At 33.9% G+C, this 23,325-nt stretch overlaps 2 protein-coding genes across 2 annotated transcripts; one reads left to right on the top strand and one right to left on the bottom strand.

Annotated features, from left to right (window-relative positions):
* Positions 1-5,136: 5,136 nt before the first annotated feature.
* On the top strand, positions 5,137-10,003 carry LOTGIDRAFT_164269 (hypothetical protein; the record flags this gene model as incomplete). The annotated part of the gene is made up of 2 exons (XM_009060771.1): positions 5,137-5,233; positions 9,642-10,003. 2 exons carry the CDS (start codon positions 5,137-5,139, stop codon positions 10,001-10,003), a joined length of 459 nt encoding a protein of 152 aa, XP_009059019.1.
* Positions 10,004-11,667: 1,664 nt separating this feature from the next.
* LOTGIDRAFT_164268 (hypothetical protein) lies at positions 11,668-18,810 on the bottom strand (the record flags this gene model as incomplete). Its single annotated transcript, XM_009060770.1, has 10 exons — positions 11,668-11,806; positions 12,003-12,108; positions 12,575-12,748; positions 12,977-13,231; positions 14,053-14,184; positions 14,684-14,893; positions 16,369-16,377; positions 16,582-16,761; positions 17,772-17,945; positions 18,765-18,810. The coding sequence occupies 10 exons, from the start codon at positions 18,808-18,810 to the stop codon at positions 11,668-11,670; spliced, it is 1,425 nt and encodes a 474-aa protein (XP_009059018.1).
* Positions 18,811-23,325: the final 4,515 nt, after the last annotated feature.

Genomic DNA, 23,325 nt, shown 5'->3' with positions numbered 1-23,325 from the left:
GTCTTCATCAGCTCAAACTAAAGCCGAATCTTAGGATGTAAAAACACAATTTCATTCCGAAGTTTCTTTGCATTCGGATGACATCTAATTTTCACCGTAAGGTTATACTTACCGTTCACATCGTCTTCACAAAGTTCAACGTCAGACTCTACTAAAACTAATGCGACCACAATAACGACGAACACACCCAATACTCGAATTGAAAGCATGATTACTGTTTACAAATTATTGTATGAAGTAATGATGAAACGAGTAAGTATTTATAACAAAATAGCTATCTGAACCTAAATAGAGAGTATTCAAAATGACATATGCCATATCAGCAGGCGAGAGTTTGACACTTTATATATCAACGTTTGTACAGCTGTGATTTGTGAGTTGCCAATGATTTGCTAGATGAAAACGCAAGCATAGCAACAAAAGAAGTGTGTAAATGCAGCGATTTGATTGGATTGTACGCTAGCAAATACAGTTAATCAGACCCCTCGATTACACTCGCAACCAAATTGTTACAGTCTTTCTGTCGAGAGCTCTGATTTGCTGTATCCGCTAACGTACAATCTATTCCAAATCGTTGAATGTCTAAAACTTCCGAGATACAATAGTAACATAATTGACATTGTGAAGATATTAAAATATATTCTTTCTGTCATTTTCTATATTTTTATATTTCTGAGTAATAAACTGTAATGGTTACAAAACTTTTAGCGTGTTCAAGACATATCAGACCTTATTTTTCCATCTTCGTCCCCATATGTAATGTAAGGCGTAAATTGCTGTTACTGTAGCGTTATTTTGGTATAAAAATGAAAGGAGAACATGTATCCTCTGTCTCGATTTTAAATATAACACACAACACTGTGATAAAATAAGTAGCTGTATTTATATAGTTAAATTATTACAAGATACAAGAGTCTGCACACACAAAAGTCTTAATCTAATCTAACGATTTTACCAAAATATATCCCAACCCCCCAAATCTATATTCTATATCTGACTTTCACGGCTTTCCCGTGGAAAGATAATAAAATGAGGTTTATGTCCTTCTGTCCTATACCGTCGCTAAGATAATAGAATTATAGTCAAGCACGACTATTAAATGACTGTGTGCTTTCGTAACATTGCCCAACCTAAAATTCCTACTACTCTGTACCTTTTCAAAATGACAAGAATATATTCATCTTCGGTATGTCATGCAGAAATAAAGAGGCACGTTTCCTGAATAGTTCAGGATAGTTTCAACATAGCAATAACACAATAGAAGAATTACAGTCTGAGTTTGGTGCTGCATGGCATTGGACCCAAAATAGCTAACTATACCTAAATAGATAGTATTCAAAATGACATATGCCAGATCAGCAGGCGAGAGTTGGACACTTTATGTATTAACGGTTGTACAGCTGTGATTTGTGAGTTACCAGGTCTGGTTTGTGATCTATACCTTCGCTAAGATAATAGAATTAAAGTCAAGCCCTAAAATTACATGACTGTGCCTGTCCTTTCGAAACATTGCTCAACCTAAAATTCCTACTATTCTGTACATTTTCAAAATAGACAACACAATAGAAGAATTACAGTCTAGTATAGATCTCAAAAGTACAGGAAATTAAAGCGACAGATTCGCCATATTCTAGCATCCAAAGTATCTTCTCAAGAAACAGGACTTGTTGCGCTCAACTAATCAGCAATAGTGCCCACAACCTACCGCCAAAATTTGAGCATTCTTAGCCATGTGTAAAAAAATTGATAAACTTGATAAATCAATATTTATTGTAGAGAGATGTCATTGGTGTTTTCTATTTGGAATTCTCAAAACTTACATCTTTAGGATACCTAAATTTTCTGAATTGGGATAAGCTTGTGAATGAAATATATAAAAAGTGAAATTCCTAGTTTGAGGTATTCTTGTATGGAAGTATTGTGTTGCAGCTTTAAAACTAAATGTGTGAAATGTTATCTGCATTCGTGCGGCATTTTAATTGGATTTTAGATAATACTTATACATTTTGTATTTTTACAAATCGACAATTGTACTTGACAAATGCATTTTGTAATGACGCCATTGGTATTTTAGCTGCAAGACAATCCACTCAGTTCTCATAGTTATGAGGACTATTTGCATTTATTCAAGGCCCAAATCAACCCTCATTTTGTGGTTTCTGGAAGAAAGAATGATTTTTTGGCTCGTTAAGTATTGTGTTAGTTGCTAGTGCCTGTTATCTACATAAACTTAAATCGCTTTAAATTGAGAGTATTCAAAATGACAGATGCCAGATCAATATTCAACACATGAGACTTTGACACTTCATACATCAACACCCATTGAGAGTATTCAAAATGACAGATGCCGGATCAATATTCAACACATGAGACTTTGACACTTCATACATCAACATCATTGAGAGTATTCAAAATGACAGATGCCAGATCAGCATTCAACAGGTGAGACTTTGACACTTCAACATCCAATTTAACCAATCCAACTACCAACCACTACGACTACCAACAACTATACCTAGTTTGCGATATCAACATAAACTGGCAGCAAATGTTGACTAGTCATTTACCTATGTACCCAGTGGGTGTAAAATTCCGAACTGTCTGAATTGAGTCAAAGAGATCTGAAAACGAAGACTAAATTTCCGCCAAATACTATGAATAATATTGGAAATGACAACGAATGTATATTTAAAGGGGTATTCCACTTTTTTATACGCCCATATAATAATTTGGTCGTATACAGTATTCGCCCCATCGGTCCGTTCGTTCACATTTGCTTTTTATTTTGTGGGTCAATGTTATTATGAAGATGATCCCTATCGAAGTTCGTGATGATTTGACAATTTTTCACCGAAATATCGTGTCTGACTTTGCGGTTTCACTCTATTAGCTATATTGTGCAACTCGACTTTAGTAGAGACCTAACACCCATTAAAAATACCTATATAAACCACTTGCATTGATTTGAAATTTTAATTCAGGTTTCAGATTTGTACAATGCTGACCTTTGTCGTAGCAGCAGCTCTCTTGGGAGTAGCTATAGCCCAGAGTAGTCACTGAAACTTCCACCAGAGCCATTAGAAGATGTGTCGTATCTATATGGTAAAAGCGGACTGTACCTAGTACTACCATTTTAACAATAGAAGGGAATATTTGAGAAGACCATGTAAAGACGATGGAATCTGCAACCCCTGGATTGGAAAATGTGTTTCCAATACTGAAAATGTCGACCGTGATATTAGTCCCGACTACTATGCCAAATGTAAGAATGAATTTCTCGATTCTAGGGGCTGTGATTGTCCACGTATACCACTCATCGCTAGTTATTGTTGAAGATAAAAGTTTAACATGAAACCTCATTTCACTGCTTGTATCATTCATTCTGAAACACGAGATATCTGAGAAAAAAAAGGATAAAATTAGTTCTTCTAATCTAGATATCGTCGCTGTTCCCTCTGAGTAAGTTTGTATAGTGTTGGAAGTATCACTTTCGATTCCTGCCGATGTCTTGCTCCAATGTGTCACAAAGTCGTGTTAGATTTTTGGTGTAACCTCTCTTTAAGGGAGACTGTATCTTTAAAGTTTGTTTTGTTGTTTATATAGATTAGATTATCACAGTGTATATTTATGTGAATAATTTAGGGTCTGGTTAATCGAAAATGTATTGACGTGTAACTTTAATAGTTTCAAAGCAGGCTTAGCACGTGCATTGGTAACACAGGGTATATATGGCTCGAAGTATTTAGTTTCGTGGCTCATTCTGATTTAATCAGAGTTTTGTCTTTAGTCTGGTCGTTCAGCGTTTCATCGTAGTCGTAGATGTCTTGATGATAAAAATCCATTAGTTTCCTCAGCTCTACTTTTTGTAATGTAGACTTCGACTAGTCTTGGGTGACATAATGAAAATGGTTGATAGCTGATATGGTATAGTTCTATGGTAACTTATAAGATGGTACTAATAGTCTGGATGACAATTATATAAAGTTAGTATCCATCTAATGGTGTTGGAAATGTTGTCTGGGTGACGCAACAAGGCATTTCTGTGTCTATCTAGTAACGAATTATGGAGACACGACTGTAGACGACCAACCTTTTGTTAGGGTATAATCTGTATCCCTATGTGTGTGGTTATTGGTTATGTGTAACCTGTAATCTGTATTGATATCTGTTACGGATGTGCCAGTTGATTAACTACCAACTGAGATCGTAATGAATTGTACTATGATGGTGGACAAATCTTACGGGAGAACTTTTATTAGTATGATAGCTGAAGAAGATGATCATGAACTGAAATTGGGGGGTGGTTGTGTATATTTTTATGTTTATTGTTGTTAAATATGTATACTATGTATGTGTTGTTGCCGGCTAAGTAAATTTGTTAATTTATATCTCTTATTATTGAGTCTTCTTTGGGGTGATTCTGATGTGCGAAGCATTCCGTCCGTCCATCCTGTGACACAATGGTTTGATTTTCAACCAAAAGAAGGGAATCTGTGACCATGCTGACTCGGAAGTGCCATCTGAACAGATAGAGAGCAAAGTACCAGAAAAATGATAACAGAAGTTTTACTATGGGTATCGATCTGTACATGAACCAGATATCATTGGAAACTTAGGTAATATCATACGATTATTTTGATTCTTGCACGAACTATTCCAAAAAAACTTAAACTTAGTTTAAGGTGGAATATACACCAATGGCAACCACTCAACGCTTTCTAACTGTAATGGACCCGTCGTTAATTGCTTGATTGTATTTGGATACCTTTTTCTTTCAAGAAAACATGATCGAGTAGTGCTGCCCAATGAACATGGTCTAAAGTATATCTTTACTGTTATTACCAACCGTGATCTCAAAATGCGTAGTGTTTAGGTTTCCTTTATACTCCTTTTGTGTAAAATCAAATTGGCACAGTCGTAGTCGACAAGTTTGACACGCTCATATCGAGGCACTAACCCCAACAATAGACCAGTTTCTTGGAGATTCGTCCATTACCTTCTCAGATAGGAAACATTCGACCAACTAGATGAGTGGAGCCCCTCCCCTGCATTTTTTTCTGGGGTAGGGACCCGTGGCCTTGGTTCAACCAGTTCATGTGGTAGTTGAGCCACTGATCCGAATGACTTTGTACGACAATGACATTTTCTCTATATACTTCAGCCTGCATCTATCAACCTGTACCTAGCAATTGTACCACATATACCCACTGCAGTGATGGCCGGAAGGTAGTAGGTCAGTGTGCTGAGGGTACAGTCATGTCCAGATTGAAAATTGATATTTTGGCCGCCATTTGCATTTTCTTGAAATATGTGAGATAACGGCTCATCCGATTTTGATGATTTTAAATGGAAGAGCAAAAAAATTTGGGAAGCGGATTTTTGAATTTCGCCTTTTGCAATTTCCGGTTGAATTTGTCGAAGTTTGAAGGCTCATAACTAGTGACCTTGAACTTGAGTCACATTGACCTTTACAGAATTAAAGGCCATTCCCCTTGACTATCGGTTGATACTGTTATATTTGATCTCCGATTTCTACTTCCGGTCTTATAACTGTCCAAAGACAGCACAATTCTCAACTTTGAACTGCTCTATCAGGTGACCTAATTAAGATAGATGGTTATTGTATTCAGATTCTGAATGGACTTTTTGTGCTTTTTCTTATTATATATAACAAAAGTATTTAATGCCCAAATTTAAATTTTCACGTTAGACACTTACTTTTTGATTTTTTTGATTTTTTTTTAATTTAGATTGATATTTTGATTGCAAACTAAAAAAGTTTGATATCACTTCCGGTTCTGGCGACATATGCTTGAAAATGTTAAATTTTAACTTCCGTAATATTATAGATATTTGAAAAATTCTTTTTGCGACACGCTAGAATTGTTTATATAAAGATTTCAAATGATAAAATTTTCCCGGAAATCAGGGATCAGGTTTTAATCGGATTTACATTATTTTAATGTCTTTATTATCAGTGAACGATTTCTAACAATCGTGTGGGAGCCTTTTTTTAATTTCGATTTTGCTTTCGAGTTATTTCCGGTTGATTTTTTTCAATATCGGCAAAAAATGTCAAGGCTCATATCTTGTGACCTTGACCTTTGGTGACCTTGAGAGCAAACTGGTTGCCTCTAACGAGATCTATCCAAAGATATCTTGGTCATACTAAGGATGGTAGTAAGCACAACCCATAAAGAGTTAGTGCCATACAAGACATGTCAGCGCCTAAAAATGTTAAACAAATACGTTCATTCATAGGTATGGCCTCTTATTACCGGAAGTATATTCCTCACTTTTCTGAAATTTCACACCCTTTAATTAATCTGACTAAGAAAAATGCCAAATTTTTATGACACCTGAAGTAGACGCAAGTTTTATAACACTAAAAGAGAAGCTTATATCAGCCCCTATATTAACTTATCCTGACTTAACTAAACCCTATAAGTTATACACAGATACGCAATAGGTGGTGTATTAAGACTTCCCCGAGGGCGAAAGAGTCATTCAATATGTTTCGCATCAACTCACTTACGATATCCACTACAGAAAGAGGCATTGTATATTGCATTAATTAGTCGGTGCTGACTTTACCATTTTTACTGACCATAAACCCCTCAAAGCTCTATTTACAGCGGAAAATAAAAAACCACGTATTCAACGTTGGAGTATTATGCTTGGGGAAATGCTGTGTTCGAAAAAACGTCAAGCTGATTTTTTGTCTCGCATTCGGTCCAAAAACCATGGCGCGCAAATTGACAAAGACTTATTAGTTATTGACACTGATAAACCCGCCCATGACGAATTGCCTGACGATTTTACCGCAGACTTTGATTCCAATGACGATCATGACGAACGCACAGTAAGACTAGAATTGACGTTTCCTCGAAAACTTCAATCGTAAGACTCTGACATTCGCAAATTGCGAAAAGCTTTAGTATCTGGCACAGACGATAAATCCATAGATGACTATGTTCTTTTATTCGGTGTAGTTTATCACATATCCCGCCCTGTTCAAAATGATTAAACCCAACGGCTACAATTAGTCATCCCTGATTCCTTCAAAATTAAAATTATACAATATTTTCATGAATCTCCATTTGGTTCTCATACTAGCATCGATAAACGATAAAGTTAGGAGTAAATATTTTTGGGAAAATATGTACAGAGATGTAGTTAATTTTATTCAATCCTGTGTTAAATGTACTACTCGGAAATTAATTCAAGAAATGCCTAAACCGGAATACCTATTTAACGTAGGATAAATGGATAAATATTTGATCAAAAAAACAAATTGCTTGATGGTTCTACGACTGACACTGGTATCAAAACCACAGCGGGCAACACAACGGATTCAGTACCAAGATGCTCTGAAAAGACAGGAGTACCAGGTGACATTGGAAAAGAAGACGTTCCAAAGCAACCGATAATAAAATTTCCAGCGAAGTCTGGTCGCCATTTTAGTAACAGCTGGTATGATCGATTTCCATGGCTGGAGTATTCAGTGTCAAGGGACGCCCCTTTTTGATTTCCATGTCGGGTGTTTCACAATACATCTGAGGGTGCATAAAATTTCATCACTGAAGGCTACACAGATTGGAAGCATGCTGTAGGTGATACTGGAAAGGGCCTCGAGAAGCATAACAATTGAGGTGTCAAAACAATTTCTCCAAGATAACGTTGCCAAGACAGAAAAGCAGGGCTCCAATCTTGTTCTTCAAAAACTATACGAGCAGAAATTGACTTTCCCTAAATTATATGCACTGGCTGCAAACGTTGCCACATTCGGTTCTAGCACCGCTGTGTGTGAAAGCAGCTTTTCAACTCTTACTCGCGTTGACTCACCACAACGACGATCTATGACTCAGCTTCGATAGCGCAATCTTGTTCTTCTTGTCTTCAAAGAAAATTAACTTGGACGTATTTGTTCAACGTTTTGCCATAAAACATACCCGACTACGTTTAAACTAAAACGGCAATAAAAATGTAACGTATTATAACTTGTGTGTTTTAACAAAAATAATCTCGAATCTAAAATACTCCACGAAAGTCCGTTTCCCGACGTTTAATCGTCTGTCAAGGTGCTTTGCTAAATTGCCCCCCTCGATTGCACGTTTGCCCCCCAGGAGTACTGGTCAGGCTACGGGCCTGGTTGGCCCATTACCAAAGTCTGATAATGGCAATAGCTATATTTTATTTATTGTTCATCATTTTAGCTCATGGGTCGAATTGTTTGCACTGCCTAATAAAACTACAGAATTAGTTGCCATATATTATTCCCCGCTATGGTGGTCCTAAACTGATAATTAGTGATCGTGACATGGAATACAACTCAAATGTATGAAAGCAATTAACAAAACAATTAAATATCAACCATATCAAAACTAGTAGTTATCATCCGGCATCAAATGGAAAAATTGAAAATACTCACGGTTATTTAAATAATAGTTTGGCAAAATTAATTCGTGATGATCAGTGTGACTGGGACGATTACCTTCCTGGCATTTGCATGGTATACAAATCATCGGTCCACGGTAGCTCTAAATACTCTCCATTTTTCCTCAATTTCGGGAGAGACGTGTGCTTACCGATGGATACCCTTTTATGTCCAAAGCTAAACTATTTCGGAGAAGACTATGTACCTACTTACCCTTGCTCGCTTAAATGAAGCTTATATTGACGTCAATATTAATTTAGAAGAAAGTCGACCTAAAAATAGGGAATATTTCAATACAAAATGTAAACAAACAAAATTTGAAGTAAGTAATCGAAAATTACCGACTCATTGGAAACCGTATTAAAAAATAATAGAACAGTTCTCACCGGTCAATTTTCGAATAAAGCACCAATTACCAGGCAATACTAAAAAGGTCCATATGGAATATTTACGTTTGGCTAATCCAAATATTTATTGGGAAGAAGAGCGTGGGGCACCTAAACATATTCTAGACAAAGTGCTGCAAAATGTCGTCAATCAATGATCATAGACGACAACCTCTTCGTACCACGCCCTAAGGTTGTCAAGCCGACTATGCCATTAGCGGATTCAGTTGATTCGATTCTGATAACCCCAAAGCAATTTCCGAACCTGAAGACGACCAATGTTTACCCACACCATTGAATTGATCGCCTAGTCTACACCATTCCGTTCCTCAGCGAACCTATCCAGATTTTCAGAAGATACCTACCAATGCTCACGTGTGTGTTATTTTGGAAATAAGTGATAATCGGTCATCATCATGTGTGCTTCATTCTGTGTTTTTTTTAATTAGCTGATGATCGCTATCATATTTATCCCAGGAAATAGGTGATGATACAATATTTTGTTTTCATCTCTAAGACATTTTTTTCGATCTGTATGGGCATGTTTCTTAATATATGAGTCAGTATTTCTTCCTTGTTTGACATGAAATTTGCTTTTTTTTTGTGATCATGTACTTGATCGCAGCAACATAACTGTCCAGCTAATACACACATACCTGTGTATTTCTAAACTATTTGTAAATTAAGATAGTGTGTAACTTTTTCATTTTAAATTATGTCCTTGTTTTTCATGTATTTATTGTATTATGCCCATGGGCTGAAGGTTAGACAGGACCATGTTATTTATTCATTTATTTATTTTTTTATTTATATTTCAGAATGTGATTACACATATTCAAATAATAAATATATAGATCATAGATTACTGGAACGTATATCAGAAGTCCCGAACCAGAATGACTGTGATCAAGAATGTAATGATAATACCCAGTGTACCGCTGCATTACAAGCACAAAATAATTGTTACCTATATGGAGCACCAATCATTTCATTATCTCAAAATACAGATCTGACCCAATGTGAAGAAAGTTGCAACCAGATGAACGAATGCATAACGTTGAGTTTCCATGGAGACGTTAATCGATGTTATATTTTTAACGTTACCGTGGCCAACTTACCAAGTAATTTCCATGTAAATGAGGCTGATGGGGATACCATAGCCGAAAAAGTGTTTAATTAAAATATGTTTATCATTATATAACTGTGTTATTACTAAAGGTTCATCCAAATCACCACCTGCAGTGCTCAGCGAACACGAATTTAAGACACATGTGACGCTTTTTGATGCTTTAGTTGACATGTTCTGTTCTGAAGCGGTTTTGTATAAGGATAATGACCTCTAAATCGATAAAATATTTACCGTCTTTCTATCTAGAGCGTAATACATCTAAAGGAAATATAGCTAAATATTGTTTGAATATGGACGATCATAAATGAATAAGAAATGAAGTTGACAGAAAATCAAAAACATAACTTGGAATATTTATAAGCTGGAAAGAATGTGTCCATATCTCTTCAAATGAGAGTAGGCAAATCGATGATCGATGTGTTATCAGGCATTTTCAGTGAAATATCGGAGCAAATTTATGACATAGTCATGTAGCGTATTGATAAATCGATAGTCAGTCCATTACATTACATTATTGAAGAACAAATTCTCACACTCCTGTCATAAAAACCCTCAACTACAAGAATGAATATTACATCTGTATAAAATTATATATCTAGCTATCATAGAGACGTTACTTAAACAAAATATAATATCTGTATAAAATTATATATCTAGCTATCATAGAGACGTTACTTAAACAAAATATAATATCTGTATAAAATTATATATCTAGCTATCATAGAGACGTTACTTAAACAAAATATAATATCTGTATAAAATTATATATCTAGCTATCATAGAGAGGTTACTTAAACAAAATATTACATCTGTATAAAATTATATATCTAGCTATCATAGAGACGTTACTTAAACAAAATATAATATCTGTATAAAATTATATATCTAGCTATCATAGAGACGTTACTTAAACAAAATATAATATCTGTATAAAATTATATAACTAGCTGCCATAGAGACGTTACTTAAACAAAATATAATATCTGTATAAAATTATATATCTAGCTATCATAGAGAGGTTACTTAAACAAAATATTACATCTGTATAAAATTATATATCTAGCTATCATAGAGACGTTACTTAAACAAAATATAATATCTGTATAAAATTATATATCTAGCTATCATAGAGAGGTTACTTAAACAAAATATAATATCTGTATAAAATTATATATCTAGCTATCATAGAGACGTTACTTAAACAAAATATTACATCTGTATAAATTTATATATCTAGCTATCATAGAGACGTTACTTAAACAAAATACAATATCTGTATAATATTATATAACTATCTATCATAGAGACGTTACTTAAACAAAATATAATATCTGTATAAAATTATATATCTAGCTATCATAGAGACGTTACTTAAACAAAATACAATATCTGTATAATATTATATAGCTATCTATCATAGAGACGTTACTTAAACAAAATATAATATCTGTATAAAATTATATATCTAGCTATCATAGAGACGTTACTTAAACAAAATACAATATCTGTATAATATTATATAACTATCTATCATAGAGACGTTACTTAAACAAAATATAATATCTGTATAAAATTATATATCTAGCTATCATAGAGACGTTACTTAAACAAAATATTACATCTGCTTCGAATTGGATTATTCAGTGCTGTTGATTAGATAGTCACAGAAGGGTTACATTAACAACTTTAAACAACCCTTAAAACGATACGTTAAGCTAAATAAGAAGTTGATCAGAATGATTATCTTGGTTGTTAGTGGACGGCTGATTAATTACTAGTTTTACGTTTGTTTCTTTTTGTGCTACAGTGTGATTTGATTCGTTACCACGGAACTGGTTTGTTTTACATCTTGACCTACAATTGGTATAAAGAATATTTTTAAACAACAATAATACAAATGAATCGCATGTCTTTCCGTTTTATTGTAAAGCAACGCATACTCCGATTAACTTTTGTTTCTGGACACTCTAAATGAGGGAAACTGAGTTAACACATAGAAACAAGTGTCTTAGCATCAGTACCTCTTCAGCAGTTATAATATAAATCTAACCTTAGTTTCGTTCCGAACAGTTCCACGAGTACTCCAAACAAAAAAGCTAATGTAATAATTGGTACTACAATCTTTGCAATTATAGCCGAATTCTGATCTTCACTTCCTACAAATTGAAACAAAAGTTGGTGCGAAATGACATTAAACTTGCACAGGAACTGAGGGTCATAACCTAACATCATCACTGTCGCTTAGCAACACTCGCGCTATCGATTACAGAAATATTTGTTGATGTTGATGTTTTATAATATATATGTGTAATTTTGAACTTTGAAATTTTATGAGTAAACCTGAATGGTTATTTTAAACTGAACTGAATTCGCAACAAAATTAAAGTATAGTTAAAGCTTATATATATGTAAGTATAAATCTAAACATAACTTGGTAGTTACCGTTAATCTCAATAAACAATAGACTAGTAAAAAGTAGAAGTAGTCTTATCATGACGCTTTTTGTAAATAATGGTTGAAAGAAAGAAGCTATTTTGGATGCCCTAAAAATGACCATGGTATATTACTAAACCCATTGGGTCATATTACGGCTGCAGACAGTTATACTTTAAAACGTCTAACCTTCATTGGCGTCTCCCGGGAATACAAGCAGTTGTTTAACAGTACAATCTATTCCTTGATATCCATCTGAACAGTTACAAGCTCCATCTATAATATTACACTCTGTTTCTAGTTTACAGAATCTTGATGAACAATTTAACAAACAGTCTTGTCCATATTTTCCATTATAACATTCTAGAGATAGAAAATATCAAAAAAGTTAATGTCGGTGGAGGTGAATGAGGTGAAGTTTAAAACCACACGATGGTGATACCGTCAAGTGCACGCTATTACAGACAGGCGTTCATCGAGGCTATTCCAAGTTTTTATATCTTATAAATTGCTTTCTTGGAAAGCATATTACAGAATGACAACAATATCCAATCACGACCGTTAGCCCTCAGTGTCCATTCAATATTTTACCTCGTGTACAATCTATTGACTGGTATCCTGGTTGACATCCATCAATACATTCTCCTGTTTTACTCTCACATTGTAAATTGCTATCTTTACATTTTCTATCTGAACATTTCATATCACAAACTTCACCATAAAAACCTTCCGTACAACCACCTTGACAGCTACCATAGATATGATGACATGGTGATGTTTCTACTAAACAATTTCTATCTGAACATAGTTTTAAACATCCAGCACCGTATGTACCATTATCACACACTAGAAATGTTAAGCAAAATAATTTATGGATATACTGTTCAGATCTATTGGGAATACTTATAGCATGGATTTGCATCATTACAATTTTCAGAAAGATGTCTGTTGGTCTTCCAATTCTACTAAATCTAAGCTGATATAGCAAAGGCCCGTATATATTATTTCTACATAAAAGCTAAAAAACTCTGTGTTGAAACGTGGTCACATTTGTATATAGGTCAAATGTTATGTTAGTTGTCAGCCAATTGCTTTTAGTTTAAAGGCCTAGTTTTGGGTTTTGGCTTTATAACGGCAGCATAATATTAGATGAAACCTTTAGAAAAAGGACACGTATTTCTCTACAATTTGGCCTTTATTTTGTTTAAATTTATAAGTTCTCTTACACCTACCAAAAAGCTTACGCTATGTTTAAAAAAAATGTGCTGAAATATTAAAAACTGGATTTTTTAGTTGAAACTTTCAGATATGTTAAGGAGCACGTTTTTCTAGATTTTAGTGTACACATATCATAAATTTGAGCAAACAAAAAATTCGACTTACAACAAAAGCGGAATGTCCCTTCAAAATGTTATTGTTATCAAGTGCCAATAAAGTCCGTTAACTATCTGTGTGAGGTATCCGTAATCGGGCAGAATAGCATCTTTATAAGCTGGTAGTAGCCAACAAACAATGAAACAGTTTCTAGATCGCACCTGATTCATTAATTGTTTCAGAATCATTTGAATATAAATTATGTCAAGTTTTACTGTGTTGCGTAATATCAAGTTATATGTTTGAATATTTGATAAGCACGGTATGTAGGAAATAACAAAACATAACTTTACTTTGACTACAAGTTGTTCCTGTCCATCCATCAGAACAACCATTAGGACATTCACCAGTCTCTGAACATCTTTCATTATTTAAACAATGACAGAAGTTGGTACAATCTGAACCAAACGTTCCTACAGAACATACTGAAATGAAACGATATTAAGAAGTGACGGGTGTTATTACACATAAATAGTCCATGAAGGTGGAAAAATGTTATGAGTTGTTGCGAATGTTAAATGGGACAAGTTTATCATTTTCGGGTGTTGATTTGAGTCTTGAATATTTGTAAATAGTCTTCAGAAGTACAAGAAATATAAAAGAAAAATCACATAATTCCTTCAAAAATACCCCAACGTAGAATTTAAACTTTATATTTCTATATATGTCTTTTCTATATATAGGAAAGCCTCAAGAAAATACGAGTCGTATTTTTAACTTTCACACTCGGGATTTGAAGGCCCAAATTTCAAGGGTGAGCTGTGAACACTGACTGATAAGCTTAGCTAATTTTCCCGTTATTGAGACTAAAGGAATTGTGTCATTTTCATGCAGTTCTCTTACTTTGTACACATACTCAAGGCCTAAATCAACCTCTGAAAATGGCGAACTATGGCCAATAACTTCCAATGAATAAAGTCTTACCATATATCTCTACTTCACATAATGTTAAATATCTTCCATTATGACTGATACGATCATTACTGATATTAACATAACGACCATATATAACATGACTACACTCTATATTTTTAACAATTGGTGGCGTCGAACTCAGACCTTCTTTATAACATAGTTCTGGTTCTCCTTTCTCTTTAATAACATGTATTAATATTCCATTCACTGATGCTAAATCTGAAAACATGATTTGAAATGACATATGCAACTCAAATCATATAACATATATCTTACGGCATGATTTATTTCAAGGTGATTATAAAACAGAACAATTTTACAAAGGTGAGAATATTTTCTAGTTTGTATAGCCTGTTATGAACACATTTACCTAGATTGTCTTCTTTATGTTTTTGTACATTCCAAGAGATTGAAAGAGATTTGACAAGCAAGGTAATATGGCAGCTTTGATTTTGAATAAACATATTTGGCAGTACTGTAACAATTACCACTATGAAATATTCAACCTTCAGTCTTACACTTCTTTGGAATTTTTAGGGGTGATACTGAATAATATTACCAAGTTATGTCAAAATCTGGCAAGAATAGAGCCTTTACGAACAAAACATTAAAAGCGTTTTCAAGAACGAGGTCAATAACTAGCAAAACAAAATAGCATTCGATTTTAAAAGGGTTCATCCACGGGTTTCGTCGAGAATTGTGCCTTCTGGAGTGTTTACAAGCTACAAATTAAACGTTTTTCCAAGAACAAGGACAATAACACATATAAATTAGTTTTTGACTTATTTGATTTTCGATAAAGTTCAGCCATGGGTGATTACAAACACTCACACCAAGTTTCGTCAAAGTCCGTCAAGAATTTTAGAGTGTTAATGAGCAATTGTGGACGGACGGACGGACCGATAACCGACGGACCGACAGCCGACAAACACACACACCAAGTTTCGTCAAAGTCCGTCAAGAATTTTAGAGTGTTAACGAGCAATTGTGGACGGACGGACGGACCGATAACCGACAGACCGACAACCGACAAACACACACACAAAGTTTCGTCAAAGTCCGTCAAGAATTTTAGAGTGTTAACGAGCAATTGTGGACGGACGGACGGACCGATAACCGACGGACCGACAACCGACAAACACACACACCAAGTTTCGTCAAAGTCCGTCAAGAATTTTAGAGTGTTAACGAGCAATTGTGGACGGACGGACGGACGGACGGACCGACCGACAACCGACGGACCGACGGATCAGATGGACACGCCAATATACGACCCTCATTTAACGTGGGCGTATAAAAATTGAAACATTTTTAGTATTGGTTGATTATAGATAGTCCAAACATCAGGGGTTGTTCATGACTACAAGCTTCGTAATACGAGTCCAAAACCGACAGCCACAAACCACCATTAAATAAGTAAATAAATGACAGAATTATCCTCGAATGACCCTAAATCTAGGGACTATATTCAGGTTGCAATATTACTATCTTAGGTAAAAAAAAAAAGTAAAATGCCGGAAGTAAAGAGTCTCGCTCAAGAAGACACCATTCATTACCGAGAAATATTCAGCTTTACGAAAACTGCCGAGGATTGCCTAATTTTTCCTAATGTAGACTTAGAAGCATCGAAGCTTAAAGATTTTTTTATCTGATTGCCAAAGTAAATTGTCATTGTGAAATAATTCTTAACCTACCCCAATTAGCTGAAAGATAAAATAGATATAATTATTATAATGAAAAAGCAGTTGATCAGTTCCTCTTCAAATTTCTACATTTGATACAAGAAATTGGCCAAGAGCTATACTTTCAGGATTTATTCAGTTTCCTGTTTTTGATATTAGTAGTATGTGTGAAACTAGTATTATTAGTGAATTTTGGAAAATGATAGAGACAAACGTCATTCTTACGTTGGATGATAATGTGTTTTATAGGATATTCTTCTAGTAGATCTATTCCCCACCATTTACCAGTAATAGCATTACTAGAACTAGAACATTTGTCAGGTTCATTAGCAGTTCTGTCACTAGTTTCTATTCTAGCTCTGTTAGTTCCAACCTTGTCTGATGGTTTACCAAGAGCTACATTCTCTGCAAAATATTATTATCATCATTAGAGGATAATAAAAGAACACAAGTGTATTATATTTCAATAATTGAACAAACGGAACATGATACAAAAAGAAATATATCTTCCCTAATGGGCCAAATAAAGTGAATAAGGACTCTCTTAAGATGAGATAAGATAAGATTTATCGCTCTTTGTAGGCAGCATACAAATATGAAAATTAATTTGATTTGAAAAGATAAAATGAATATAGATATATCATATATATAATATAGATATAATGTAGATATAAAGATATAATATAGATATAATAGTTATAATATAGATATAATAGTTATAATATAGATATAATAGTTATAATATAGATATAATAGTTATAATATAGATATAATAGTTATAATATAGATATAATATAGATATAATATAGATATAATGTAGATATAATGTAGATATAATAGATATGATTTGATATAGATATAATGTAGATAATATGGATATGATTTGATATAGATATAATGATACATGCAGAATAACCAATGGTTCTAAATCTAAATATATGAAGCATATCATGTTCTTTGTAGGCATCATAAAATTATAAAAACTGTACAACTTTTGGAAAAGTTTATGACTCAACTAATGTGTTGATAGTTGATCAAACCTCTATCTTTTAGAAGATGTTTAGTTTTAATTGCATCCTAATTATTGGAAACCAAAATAACTATCTGTTCGGCTATGGGGTAATTCATCGATAAAAAGTGATTATAATGATTATAATTGCAGTAAGTTGAATTATGCTTCATTACATTGACAAATGCAGAACTCACTCGATTTAACTATGTCCAAGGTCAGGAAGCAATATATTCGTTCTTTGTTGGTGAAAAAATAACTTTACAACATTACCACTTTTTCAAAACAATTTCCATGGATATATTTATGGTTTTGTGTTTCAATATTTGTGAATCAAATCGTTTTTGTCACACAAAAGTTCTGTTTCCGGGTTCATAAAGCGGGTTCGGAAAATCTGAAGATTAACCTTGCGAAAAGGGGAAGAAGAAATTAAGCGCTAATTTAAAAGGATTACGTCTCTGGCACGAAGTATCAGACCATCCTGTAGCACAACCTCCACCACAGAAACCAGAATCTTTATGACATGTTTCATCATTTAAACAGTGACAGGTATAACTGTTATCAGGTCCAAACCTAGCACCTGTATTTAATATACAAACTATACAACTAAGTCATTGTTTTAGTTTTATGATGGCCTCTGACGCCCAGACTAAACCTGTCTATGTCGAGAATATGGTCTGGGAGTTTTTATTGAATTTTCTGTTACGACAACTTTTGTCCGTTTATATATAATATTTTTGATCCGCAGATGTTATATTTATCTCGTTTTCGAGGAAAGAATTAAAATTCGAAGAAATTGGTATTACCGTTTTATTTTGATTAATGTGTCACATCACCAAAACGAATGTGGATTTAAAACCAATCAGATTCAATAGCTACTGTAGCTTCGGTCAATTACCAAGATTTTAAGCAACCAGTCCAGGTCATATTTCGTCGACGCTATACTTAGACAAAAAGAATTGGATAATAGGGGCTAATTTTATAATTGATATTACCTGGTGCGAACTATATTCAATTTATTATAAACTATATCACTTGCTCTATATGCTTTAAGACACTAACGTTGGATATGATTGGCTATAAGGTAAATAAGTCATATAAAAATGTTTGTCTAGGTGCATGGCCTAAGATGTTTAAGGGGAGGTTACCTGTGTAGACTTTAAACAAGATATATAAACTTACATTGAGTGAGGATTATGATGGAAAATATTACACCTATCAACTTAATTAAATCGGTTTGAATTGTAATACTCAGTAAACAGTATAAAACTGTTAGATTCGCTATTTATTATGGCGAGAATTTAAATTTGTATACTTCCTAGTTAGATGATATTTCAAGTTAAATGAAACAAACAAATAACATCTACTATTATAATGTTTAAACAAAATATAAACTTACATTGAATTGCTGTGATAAAGATTGTAACCAATGTCCACTTCCACATTATTACACACTAAATAGTAAAAATGATTCTACCAGGTTCTGAAACGTGCCTGATGAATTATATTTCTTTAATGTCAATAGTCAAGGGAGGTAACATGATCCGAACCTCTAACCTTTGAGTTATCAAACAAGCGTTTATCATACACTGAGTTTTAATGGTTATCGAAACTGAAAGTAACTGTTTTAAAGTGTTTCCTTAAATGTAAAAAAAACTTATTTTGTGAAATGTAAAAAAGAAACGCAACCAAAAACCACAAAAGATATGTGTTCAATGTTCAATCTACAACTTTTACGATTACTCCATAAACAGACCCTCATATACACCAACTTCAACTTTGTTTGTCTGGCATCAACCTACAGAAAACTGTCATTGTACCAACCAATCTACTGGCTAGTTGTACACGATAGATTGGTATGCTCTAGAAAACTGTCATTGTACCAACCAATCTACTGGCGTGTTGTACACGATAGATTGATCTGATCTAGAAAACTATCATTGTACAAACCAATCTACTGGCGTGTTGTACACGATAGATTGCTCTGTAATAGAAAACTGTCATTGTACCAACCAATCTACTGGCGTGTTGTACACGATAGATTGATCTGCTCTAGAAAACTATCATTGTACAAACCAATCTACTGGGTAGTTGTACACGATAGATTGATCTGTAATAGAAAACTATCATTGTACAAACCAATCTACTGGCGTGTTGTACACGATAGATTGATCTGCTCTAGAAAACTATCATTGTACCAACCAATCTACTGGGTAGTTGTACATGATAGATTGATCTGCTCTAAAAAACTTTCATTGTACAAACTTACTTACTGACTTGTTGGACACGATAGATTGGTATGCGCTGGTGTCATTCTGATCACAGAATGTTAAAGTGACTGATACACCATTAGTGTCTTGCTTAAAAATAGGTGTAGGGTCAAAAGTTATGTTAGTAATTAATTTAAATGTTTCTACTGGCTTGATAAAAGGAAGTTTTGGTCAAGTAACATTCATTCAAACTGATCAGAATAATCAAACTGACAAAATTTTTGTAAAATTTGATAATGCTAAAGTTGGAATAAATGAAGACAGTGTTCCACTTCCGCCAAATGTACCACGTGGTAGTATTGGTATTGAGAGATATGAAAGCCCTCATGTTAACTATAAGGGCGATGTTAGTCGCCAGTTCCAATTACGCTATGCAGTTACTATTCACAAAGTACAAGGTCTAAGTCTCGATAGAGGTGTAATATCACTTCATAAAATATTCCAAGCTGGTCAAGCCTATGTTGCGTTAAGCAGAGTTAAAACATTACAGGGTCTTACAATACAAGATTTAACGGAAAAAAACATATTTGTGATGAAAAAATTGAATCGACATTAGGAGCAATGGATACTTTTTTAAAACCCGAAAACGAGACCATATCAACTGATACTAATATAATTTTACACAATGTTCAGGGTTTATCTATTCATATAGAGGATTTACAGAAACACAGGAAAATGCTAGAAGGTGATATCATTTGTTTAACAGAAACATGGCTAAATAATTCAATAACTCCAGCAAAACTAAAGTTAAATGGTTTCCGTCTTCACCACCATCCTCGAAGCAGCTGCAATGATGACACTAGAGATTTCAAATTTTTGAAAGAAAAGGGGCACGGAGGAGTAGGAGTATATTATAAGCAAAACAAAAATGTCAACATTTTAAAATTGGGAGTTTTAAATATAGAACACATTGCTTTGAATATTTTGGATAAAAATATTAACGTAATTGTTATCTATAGACCACCCGTTTATCGATTAGATTTATTTCTCCCAATGTTAGAAAGATTATTAGTTGAATTACAAGAATCTGGTTCAGACTATGTTATTATGAGGGATTTCAACCAAAATATCTTGGAGGGTCATTTGTCTATACTAAATCGTTTTCAAAAATTTGGTTTTTAACAACTTGTTCAGCATTACACTACTGAAGGTGGGACACTTATAGATCATGTTTATATCAGTAAAGAAATTCCGTCACATAATGTTCACATTTCACACATACCTGTATATTATAGCTACCATGAAGCTATTAAAATAACCATACGATAAGTTATATTGATACAAGATTGAATTTACCCTTTCACAAAACATTTCATTTAGCTTGGCTCTTTACTAAAAGTGGTCGAATCAACACCGGGCTTGAGAGGGTTTGAAGTTAAAAAACGTCTTACAGCTATCAGGCAAAGTATCACGGGCCACGCTCAGTGCTGTTCACAGCCCTAGTTCTTTTTTGATTTTCTTTTTTGCTTTTATTTTATTTTATATTTTGTTCAAGAGAATCATATTTATGTATTTTCTAGATTAAGAGGGATACTTATGCAATATTGCTAATCCCTAGTTAATTCTACGAGACTTTCGAATACTTTTCGCTCTGTAGGATTAACCATAAAGGGGGGTTGAAAGCACAATACCTAATTGGAGGTATATGAAATTGGAGGTATATATGAAATTGAAGGTGTTTGAAGTGGAAAAGGAGTAAAACAGAGACTCTCCCCTAGTTAATTTGTCATTAGTTATGAGTGTTTTTGACATGAATTTGGTGTAAAATCCTCCTGAAAGATAAAAAAAAATATAGAATTGACTGAAACATTTGTTTTAGTATGTTTATTAATGGTGGCATATTTTCGACAGCTCTGGATGATGACGTCACTAGAGGTTAACCCTTTCAACCCTAGCGGCCGGTTTCCAGCCACACATTAACACAATATATACCCGAGCAGCCGGTCGTTGCTAAGTGACATCATACAACGTTAAAGTCATACGCTTTTACTTTTATTACTTGAGGCAAGTGCCAAAGACTATGATTTGTGTTTTATATGTTATGGTTTGTTTTAAGAAACATGAAGTGTTTCAGAAATAATTGAGATACAGATATAAAAAACCCTATTTAAAAATGTGGTAAAAGATATGAAAATTTATGAAAACCTCGAGATATATGATTAAAGATAAAGTTGAGGTACTTTCATAATGGGCAGTCCTTTTAATATTACAGTAGTTAATTTTACATAAGGAATATTCCGTTCCCAGATATCCGAGTTTCCATATTATCCGCAACAGGTTACCAGTACCGAGCAGGGATATTTATGTATTGTTCAAATCATGGATTTAAACTGTTTATTTAGAAGTAATTAGTGTAGGAAATTTTGTTCAGTGTACTCTGTCGTGTTTTACTACTATAAAAAATATTACTTCCGGTCCGGATCTTTTTTTCTTCGTTTTTTTTTTTTGTCATTACCTTGTCCACCGATCAGCATAAATTTCGTTGGCCTTACATCGGAAGTTATTCAACCGGAAGTAGATTTGAAATTCAGTCGCTTTCCTGTCTAAAAGCGGAAATGACGTACAAATTTTGACTGTATCATATTATTAACATTAGTGAAGTCTCTTTGCATTTAAAGTTTCAGATCAATCAATGCAAAAACAAAAACGTTGCACAGAAATTGAAAAATTTGATCGAAAAAAGTGACCGACGAATTTTCGAATTTCGTAATTTTTCAAGTGCTATCAGGTCAGAAATTACAGGTAGATTGTAAAAATGAAAACCCGAAGAAAATCGATGCAAAAATGAGCCTTCTAGAGCCGATTTTCTTCGTGCACATGTTGAACTGTGGCACTTCTGGTTTTGCAAAAATGTTCCAATATTTATTTAAGGAACACGTTGCCACTACAGAAGGTCTAGAGAAGTTGAACGGTTGCTGCAACTACTGCAGTCTAAGCACAGGAAGGTGTGTAAATTTCGAACAAAAAAAACAGAATTGACAATTCGATAACAAACTGTATAAGGCAAGATGTAATTAACTGGTGAATGAGGTATGTTAATGCCAATGGAGCACAATTAGTAACCATAGGAATACCCGTTACTTGGTGAAAAATTTCCCCGCCAAATTTGTGTTTTGTGTTGCTCCAATAATATAATATAGTGCTTGTGTGATATTTCACGTCCGATATAAAATTGGAACGGATTAAATTGATGATATCAGTGTCCCCAATACGTATAATTTTTTTTTTTTTAGAAATTCCCTTTACAATAAAAATTTATTTGGATATGAGCACTTGACCAAAATTGGCCTGTTAAGCAAAGTTAAGTATTTGGCATTTTCGGTCCAAGTAGTCTAAAGAGCGGAAAATCGCCTATATTTCCTAACCTAATTTCTAATCTATTATCGGGGCGGATTAGGTGATCAATTGTGCGCTTTCCCTTAACCATGAAACATGGTTAGACAAACACAATGCAAAGATATTTAGTCCAGGGGCCATCCGAAATTGCACCCTGTATGGTAGCCATCTTGAATTTCAAAATGGCCGCCAATGTGGACAAGTTTTGTTAAATATCTTCTTAATTAATACAGATATCAGGCCAGTTCAATCTCCTAAACCTACATTTTGTGGCTCTTGGGATTCAACGGTGTCAGTTTTCCTACCAATTCTGGTTTTATATGATCCATTATGAAAATTCAAAAACACAACACT

The sequence above is a fragment of the Lottia gigantea genome (assembly GCF_000327385.1).
Source record: "Lottia gigantea unplaced genomic scaffold LOTGIsca_44, whole genome shotgun sequence".
NCBI classification, from domain to species: domain Eukaryota; kingdom Metazoa; phylum Mollusca; class Gastropoda; family Lottiidae; genus Lottia; species Lottia gigantea.
Note: the sequence above shows the minus strand (reverse complement) of the source record. Positions and strands in the feature narration are given on the sequence as shown.